A 9,257-nucleotide genomic window follows, 5' to 3' on the forward strand; every position below is an offset into this window, starting at 1 on the left:
TGAGAGGGGTGTGCTCTCTGACCCCTGCCCCAATGCCAGGGCAGCAGCAGTGTCCACTTTTGGAGCGCTCAGCCTAATGACCTTGGGGGAATTGAGCAGCCAACCTGGGTCTCAGTTCTGAGCAGCGATCCTGGGGTGAGGAGGAGAGCTGGTGTGCTGGAGCTGATGATGGCTATGGAGAGGGAATCCTACTTGCAGATTATGGGCAGAAAAGAGTGCTTATGGTTGATCACAGACCAGAGCCCAGGCCAGGAGTAAACTCTTCTCTTTTGATTGTGTCACCTGGAAGGAACTGAGAACTTACAGGTCCCTAGAGTATACCCTCCACTTGACAAAGGACTCAAAAGTCAAATAACTGGCTGGGAAAATGCCCCCCAAAATGGAAAAAATAAGACTATAGAAGTTTAAAAGGTATTTTCTTCCATCCTTTCAGATGAGGAAGAACAAAGCATAGCATCAGAGGAAGACATCAAAGTCAAGGCTTCTATATCCAAAACCTCCAAAAAATATGCAATGGATTCAGGCCATGGGAGATCAAAAAGAATGCTGAAAATCAAGTAAGAGAGGTGGAGGAAAAACTGGGAAGAGAAATGAGAGTGATGCAAGGAAATAATGAAAAGTGAGACAACAGCTTTGCTAAAAGAGACCCAAAAAAATGCTGAAGAAAATAGCACCTTTAAAAATAGACTAACCCAAATGGTAAAAGAGATCCAAAAAGCCAATGAGGATAATGCTTTAAAAAACAGAATAAGTGAAATGAAAAAGGAGGTTCAAAAGTTCACTGAAGAAAATAGTCCTTTACAAATTAGAATGGAACAGATGGAAGCTAATGACTTTATGAGAAACCATGAAATTATAAAACAAAACCTAAAAAATGAAAAAATAGAAGACAACGTGAAATATCTCCTTGGAAAAACAACTGACCTGGAAAATAGATCCAGGAGAGATAATTTAAAAAATTATTGGTCTACTGAAAGCCGTGATCAAAAAAAAATAGCCTAAACATCATCTTCCAAGAAATTAACAAGGAAAACTTCCCTGATATTCTAGAAAGAGAGCGTAAAATAGAAATTGAAAGAATTAACTGATCACCTCCTGAAAGAGATCCCAAAAGGAAAATTCCTAGGAATATTATAGCCAAATTCCAGAGTTCCCAGGTCAAGGACAAAATATTACAAACAGTCAGAATGAAACAATTCAAGTTTTGTGGAAATACAATCAGGATAATACAGGATTTAGCAGCTTCTACACTAAGGGATCAAAGGGCTTGGAATATGATATTCCAGAGGTCAAAGTAGATAGGATTAAAACCAAGAACCACTGACCCAGCAAAACTGAGTATAATACTTCAGGGGAAAAAATGGAATTTCAATGCAGTGGAGGATTTCCAAGCATTCTTGTTGAAAAGACCAGAGCTGAATAGAAAATTTGAATTTCAAATACAAGAATCAAGAGAAACATGGAAAGGTAAACAGGAAAGAGAAGCCTTAAGGAACTCATTAAAATTGAACTGTTTTCATTCATACATGGAAAGATGCTATTTGTAACTCATGAGACCTTTTTCACTATTAGGGTAGTTAGAGGGAATATATATATATATATACACATACATATATATATGTAGGTGTGTATGAGTATGGGTATAAGTATGTGTATGGGTATGTATGTATACGTATATTATATATGTCTAGGTATGTATACATACATGTGTGTATGCATATATGTATGTATGTGTAGAAAAGTAGAAAGTATACACAAACATACATTCATAGACAGAAGGTACAGAGTGAGCTGAATATGAAGGAAGAATACCTGAAGAATTAAATTTACTCTTGAATGGAATTACTAGGAGTAAGAGAAAGGGAAAGGTAGAATGCAGCAAATCATCTCATATACAAGAGGAAAGAAAGCTTTTACAGTGGAGAAGAAGAGCAGGGGAGATGAAAAGAAATCATTGAATCTTACTCTCATGGGATTTGGGTTGAGGAGGGAATAACACATACTCAATTGGATATGGAAATCTATTTTACCCTGCAGGAAGGCAAGGGGGAAGGGGATAGGAGAGGGAAGAAAACAGAAGGAACAGCAAACTGGGGAAAGAGATAATCAGAAGCAAACACTACTGTGGGAGGACAGGTCAAGGGAGAAAATAGAATAAATGAAGCACAGGATAGGACAGAGGGAAATGTGGTTAGGCTTTTATAACATAAATATTATGGAAGTGCTTTGCATTGTTACACACATACGACCTATATTGAATTGCTTGTTTTCTCAATGAGGGTGGGTGGAGAGGGAAGGAGAGAATATGGAACTCAAAGCTTTAATAATGAATATTAAAAATTGTTTTAGCATGCAACTGGAAATTGAGATATACAGGCATTAGAGTAGAGAAATTTATTTTACCCTACAGGAAAATAGAGGGGAAGGTGGATGGAAAAAGGTGCGTAAAGAAGGGAGGACAGACTAAAGGAAGGGGTGGATGGGGTGCATGCTGACCTGGGGTAGGGGATAGGGAGAGATGGGGAGAAAATTGTGAATTTAAATCCTTGTGGAAGTGAATGTTAAGAACTGAAAAATAATACATGTATATATATATATATATATATATATAAATATAAAAGACAGTAGAACACAGACACCATTCCATTTTAAACACCAAGGCAATATGCTGCCATTAAGGACTCTTAGGTCCACACTAATGGTCTCACCTTTTACTTGAATTTGATACCATTGTTCAAGGCAACTCTGTTACCTTAAGTTGCAAAGAAGGGAAGACCTGCATTAGTAGAGGGGGTGTAGTTTTTCCTGGAGGGGATTTCAGGAGCTTCAGGCTCTCCTCTAAACAGCTGGAAGGGCCCTTAAAATACAGAATGTCAGAGCTGGGAGGGAGTTTCAATCATAGCCTATCACAGTCAAACAAGACTTTCACACATAGAGTAAATGTAACAGGTAAAAGGGAATTGAACACACAGAATGTAGACGGTGAGATCTTGCAAGGACCTTAATGTAAAGAAAGCCAGAACTGAGAGAGAACAGTCATCAACGAGGGAATGTCAGAGCTATGAAGGGTCTAAAATCATAGAACAGAAAATGTGAGAGATGAAACAAAAATGCAGATCTTACAGTATGAAATCTTAGAGTTGGAAGTGACCTTAAAACAGCCGTAACCATTACATGAAATGTCAGCACTAGAAGGAGCCTTAGAACGTGAAAGGAGAAAATTTTAAACTTATGGAAGTGAATGTTGAAAATTAAAAATAAATTAATTTATTTACAAAAAAGACTATGGAGTGTCAAAACTAGCAGGAAGCTTAGTATATGAAATATCTGAACTGGGAGGGACTTAAGGACAGAAAATGTCATATGTAGCTTGTGAATGTTAAACTTTGACATGGACCCTGGCCAATCCAATCCCATCAATTTTTTGAAAAGGTAATACTGCTTCCCCAGTTCTCTTTGTATCAGAAGTACCCCAGCCCAGGTTCCAAAGCCAGTGGAAAAAAATACCTTAAGTGTGGTAATTGAATCTATAAGAGTATGCTTTGAAACTGCTGTTTTCTTGATGAGCCCAAGCTTGAGGGACAGGATTGACCCCTGGGCAGATGTTGTCCCAAAGTCTGATCCTCCCTAGGAATCTAGGGATGATAGAAGTTTCACAGAAGGCATTGAGGCTGGATCCATGGGAAGCTGGAGACCAATGGCTCTGGGTGGAAAGTAAAAGGTGTATTAAACTTGGTGGGAAGTGTCAGGGACCAGCCAGCCTTGGTGGGCTCCAAGAACGGGGTAGACCAGAGCATTCTGTCAAATAGAGAGATGAGAAAAGGGAAGGGGAATCTTCCACTCAGTGGGTGGCTGGGGGCAGGTATCAAAAGGGCTGTCATTGACCCTGGTAAAGCACAATATTCCAGTGTTGCAGAAAGAGACTAACAGACAGTTGGGCTGTGAGGGAAGGAGCACTGATTTGGGGATCAGAAAATCCTGTTGAGAAATCCGCTAGTGACAGAAAAACTTTGGTTTGCAGAAGGGGAAACTGTGACTTGAAGAAGAGAAGAGCCTTGGCAAAGGTAACACAGCTAGTGAGCAGCAGGAGATCACTAGTAAGTAGTGAGCTTTCCACTGCAGAGCAGCAGACAGAGAAGACAAGTCCTCTTCTGTTTGGGTGTGAACCACCTTACCGACACAATTGCACTGGTGATTTTTGCTTTTATGCAATGGCACACCAAGTGCCTCCTGCACAGGATTCAGCGACCTGGGTTTGAGACCTGAGACTGCCACTTCCCTAGTGCTGTGACCTTGGGCAAGTCACTCCACCTGTCTAGACCTCTGTTTCCTCCTCTCTAAAATGGGCATGTTAACACCTACCCCATGTATCTCATTGGTGTATGTGGGGGAGGGGGAGGAGTTCTAAAAGTCCTCAGGAGGGAGAAACCACTATAAAGATATGAGGGATTCTTCTTCCCTGTGTCTGACCAAAATCTTTCTTACTGAGCTCCACAACAACTATGCTATCCTTGGGTCTTCCCAAAGCCTCCCACACTGCTCCCACTGGTGGAGGCCTGCTCTCCCCCAGAGAGTGAACACAGACCACCCACCTCTTTCTTTAAAAGACATTGTCCTTTGCTCCCCTTTTCTGGGCTCAGCAATCAAATTGCTCGATGCCCTACTCATGGAACCTTTCTGCAGAAGGGTAGATCTGCTGCCAGCTCTATAGCAGCTTGAGAAGGGGCTGTGCCTCTAGTGGGTGCAGGGGCTTTCAAGTCCACACCAGGGTCCAGGAGTCAGAGCTTGGAGGAAGGGAGAGAAAGATGGAGAAGGGCAGAGAAGGAAAAGAAGAAAGGGAGGATGGGGAGGAGGCAAAGGGAGGAAGGAAAAAGGAAGGAGGAGGGGGAAGGGAAAAGAGATGAAAGAAGAGAACTAGGGAGAGGAGAGGGAGGAGGGAGAGGAATCAGAGAGGAGAATGGAGAACAGGATGGAAAAGGAAGCTAGAGGGAGAAGTGTTTTAGGCTTGAAAAGCCCAGACCAGTCCTTCAGCAGACATCCTGTTGAGCTGCACATGCTGAACCAGTGCTAGGGCATTCAGGGGCTAGGAGGGTTTGGGCGAGGGGAATCTATTCCCAGTGAGCCTTGCCCTGCGGACTGTCTCTTCAGGTAGCAGGGGCAGCAGGAAACAGCCAAGGCCTCACCCCTCTTCACATAGCCTCCAAGGGATGTGCCGACCATCTAAGGGGGGATCTTCCCAACAAACCAGACAAAGGAATCAGTCAACAAACATTTATTAAGTCCTTACTGTATGCCAAACACTGTGCTAAGTACTGGGGATACAATGGAAGGCAAAAACACTATCTATGCTCTCAAGGAGCTCACATTCTAACAGAGGAGACAACTTATAATTAACTTTAGGTACACGCAAGATACAGACAGAGGAGGTGGAAGGCAATATGGGAAGGGAAGGCACTAGCAGCTGAGGGAGCTGGGAAAGGCCTCCTTCAGAAGGTGTCCCTTGGCCTGAGCCTTGAAGGAAGAGCCTAAAACCATACACTCATCAAATGCCAGCTGTATACACGGCATTGTACTGGGCACTAGGAGTGATACCATCTTCTCCTTTCCCACTCCTTCCTTCTTACACTCACCAAGACCTGGCTGTGGTTGCACTATGACTCATTTCCCCACTCTCCCCCCCACTCACATCCCACTCTCCCACTCCTTCATCAAGGTGGAGGAGTTTTAATGCTTCTTGCTCCCCACAGCCATCTCCCACTACGATCAACACCCCATAACTTTTCCTCTTTTGAGGTTCACTCAGTCCATTTTCCCACCGAGTCAAGATTCTAGCAAACTTAATGAGAAAGGGTAGTAAAGGACAAGGAGACAAGCCCATCTGGCAAACAGATAATGTTACTGATTGAGTGCAGATAACATACACATACACACTTGCCATCCATCATTGCTGAGTAGTATTTAATTACCCGTGACCAAAATTTTCCTTTAAGTGCTCTGGCTTGGTCACATACTCTGTATGGCTAAGAAAGTACTTCACAGTTATTTCTGTCAATAGATAGAAAATATATGGCAAAAATATACACACAAAAATAAATAATCATTGTAGTCTTCAGATGACTCATGTTATTCAAGTTAATTTGGAGGACGTTTTGTTGTACAACAAGACTCTTTCTAGCAACTACAAAAGCACAACTTTATTTCTAGCATCTTATTTCTTCAAATTTAATTTGGTATAAAATATACCTAAGGTGACTTTGCTCTCTTTGGACTTTCCGTTATAAGGTTGACTTGTAGAATCATCAAATCAAGCACATGGTAAACATAATGATATTGAAAGAGTATGGGAGGTAGGAGAAAGAAGAAATGTTAGTAGAATTAAAAGGCAGAAAGGAGATAAAAGGAAAAATGCTGTCAACAAAACCTCAGGCTGATACTCCTTGGATGCCAGCTTCCTGCCACATCTGGAAAAGTCAGTCACAGGGGACTCTGCTAAAGGGTGTAAAGCTGGATTGAAACATTTAGTCAGTCACAGATCTAATTATATACACGAATTCGAAACCAAGAACACTAGAGGTGCTTAGATGAAAGACCAGGAAAAGCAGTCACTAAGTTCTTTTCCTTCTTGGGTTAGCTTAGCTGAGTCCACAATTTACAGCACAGTGAATGTACTCTGCTCCATGGGTCCAAAACAAGGGAATGCTGTGTAAAACTGTCAGATGACCACTTTTCAGGCAAACATCAAGGAAACCTCAACCTCCTGGGAAAACGAGATCTCAGCAGATTCACTCTCCATAGGCGTAGTACTGATGGTCCTCAGCCTCAAACACCGCCATCTCTTGCATGCTGAAAGAGACAGAAATGAAGTACACTGTATTAAGTTACATTCAGTGCTCATTCATCTGGGAATGGGAGGAGAGGAGGGATGGGGCCAAACTAAGACCAACTAGATATATTTACCAAAAGATTGAGTATGATATGGATTTTCCCCACGGCCACACATACTTGCTAACAGGTGGATTAATTAATACACTGCAAAATTCAACCTGAAAACTCTTCTACTTATCAGGATCTGTGGTAGGAAGGAATGGTTATAATTAGTACTGAAAGACAAAAGAGAAAACAGGTTGAGAAGTAGGGTTAAAAAAAAAGCCTTATATTGACCAAGGGATTTAACTGGATATAAAAACCTGTTATAAAAGCATGGGTTTAGGCATGACAAAAACAACAACAACAACAACAACAACAACAACATAAAGCCCAGTTTTTCTATTTCACCTCATGAATGCTTGCTGGTCTGCTCTCCAGACTGCTTCTCTGCCATAGGGGACATACTGGACGCTCTGGTAGCCATTCTGGAAGCTGCTGGGGAAGCCATGGTGGGCGTTGTGCTGGAAGCCATGGTGGCCCCTCCTCTGGGCGTTGTGGTGGACGTGGGATGCTCCAGAACCAAGGCCATACAGGTATCCAGAATACTTGGCATCGTCGATGTGGTCTTCAAAGAACATTTCTCTCATCTTGAAAAAGGCCATTCCCGTGAGCAAGGAGTCGGACCCTGCCTGGTGCTGGGAGCCAATGCGCTCCAGCTCCAGCTGCGTGGCCACTTCCTGCAGTCCGCCCCTGAGGTTTCTGCAGCTCTTCATGAGGTACTTGATGTCATAGATGACGGGGAAGAAGAGTCGGAGAATCTCGAAGAAGTCGTGGGCTTCTTCGGGCAAGGGAGAGTTGGTGAGGATCTTGATGAAGTAGCCGAAGTCGTAGCCGCTGTGGAAGGATAGCCACTTGACCCCTTCACATAGCACCACTCCTGATGTCATCAGGAGCTCCGCAAAATACTGTGCCTCGATGCCTTCTTCCTCGTGCTTCTTGAACTGGATCCCAGACATGGTGAGGAGCTCGATGGAGTCTTGCGCGTACATGTCCTCCTTCAAATTGAATTTGAAATTGAACTGCCACGTGGAGGTTCCCGGGGGGCACTCTCCTTGCTCATTCATGAATGTCAGCCCCAGCTGGATGATCTTCAGCCAGTCCACATTGCATCTCAACAATTGGTACTGGTAGTCGGCATAGCTTCTGAACTCCCCCACCGGTTTGGCCACCACACCTGGAAACTCCGTGTCCATGGCCACGTAATTGTACTGCTGGATAACGGGTCGCATCTTCTTCATCTCCTCGTCCAGGTTGCAAGCCCAAACTTCCCGGATCCGCGGGCTCTGGTCGGCACGGGGAGCGGGCATGGTGGGCAGAGGCTGGGCGCAGGGCAGGGGGGCCTCGGGCGCCGAGAGGCAGCAGCTTCTCATCAGGCTGATCAGAGGTTCGCCTCCGAAAGCACCTTGTCCGTCCCCCTGTACTTTGGTACCTGCGCTGGGGCCGCTGTGGTCGCGCTTCTCTGCTTCCTCCTCCACAGCCGCTGCCTCCTCCTCACCATAGAAACTGCCTTCCGTGGCTGCGCCCCCCGCCTTCCTTCTGTCCCTCCCCCTGTTCCGTCCTTCCCCCCCCCCCCACGCGACGCCCCCCGCAGGCAGCCTGGGGAAGGAAAGGGGCCCGGGGAGCCGCGTGGCGCTGCCCCTCCCCTCTCCAAGTCCAAGTCCAGGGAGAGAGCTGCTGCGCGGTGACGTCAGCCTGCCTGTGTGCTGAGATGATGCTGGGGCTGATGGCTCTTCTTCTAGCCCATTACGGGAGACGTGCGCGCGTGTTTCTAGGAGACCCCGGCAGAACGTCAGCATTCACGAGGGGAGGGAGGGGAAGGGGTGCTCTGTGCGCACTGGGACGCCGTGTCTCTGTCCCCACCCCAACTGTGCGGGGCCGGGCGTCCCCCCACCTGTCCGCCTGTCCGCCCCGCGTTCTGTCCTCCTACCCCTGCTCGAAAGCCACGGGGCCTTTTGGAGGTGGTGTTGTATGGGTGTGTGGACGGGCGGACGGAAGGACGGACAGAGGGAGTGAGAGAGTGAGAGATGGTGCCGACCTAAATCCAGAATTACACAGGAGGAGAAAGAGGAGGAAGAGGCGGCACAGGAGACACAGAGGGAGGGAGGGAGGAAGAGAGAGATTGCCTTTGGAAAACGACAAAACGACTCTTGTTAATTTCCATACATGTAACCTAAGCAAAGATCTTCCTTGGTACTATTTGAGTTAGCCCAGTGATATCCAATCTTGACCTGAAACAATGAATGAAGGAATGAAGAAATGAACGAATGAACGAATGAACGAATGAATGAATGAATGAAGCAAGCATTTAAGGAAGCACTTAATATGTTCAA

The 9,257-nt window shown here is 45.0% G+C and overlaps 1 protein-coding gene across 1 annotated transcript; it reads right to left on the reverse strand.

The window, feature by feature from the left end:
- Positions 1–5,256: 5,256 nt before the first annotated feature.
- Positions 5,257–8,433, reverse strand: LOC140515391 (CCR4-NOT transcription complex subunit 7-like). Its single transcript, XM_072626066.1, has 2 exons — positions 7,276–8,433; positions 5,257–6,843 (listed from the first exon to the last, which is right to left on the reverse strand). Exons 1-2 carry the CDS (start codon positions 8,295–8,297, stop codon positions 6,783–6,785), a joined length of 1,083 nt encoding a protein of 360 aa, XP_072482167.1. The 5' UTR covers positions 8,298–8,433; the 3' UTR covers positions 5,257–6,782.
- Between the last annotated feature and the right edge of the window lie 824 nt (positions 8,434–9,257).

The sequence above is a fragment of the Notamacropus eugenii genome, chromosome X (assembly GCF_028372415.1).
Source record: "Notamacropus eugenii isolate mMacEug1 chromosome X, mMacEug1.pri_v2, whole genome shotgun sequence".
NCBI classification, from domain to species: domain Eukaryota; kingdom Metazoa; phylum Chordata; class Mammalia; order Diprotodontia; family Macropodidae; genus Notamacropus; species Notamacropus eugenii.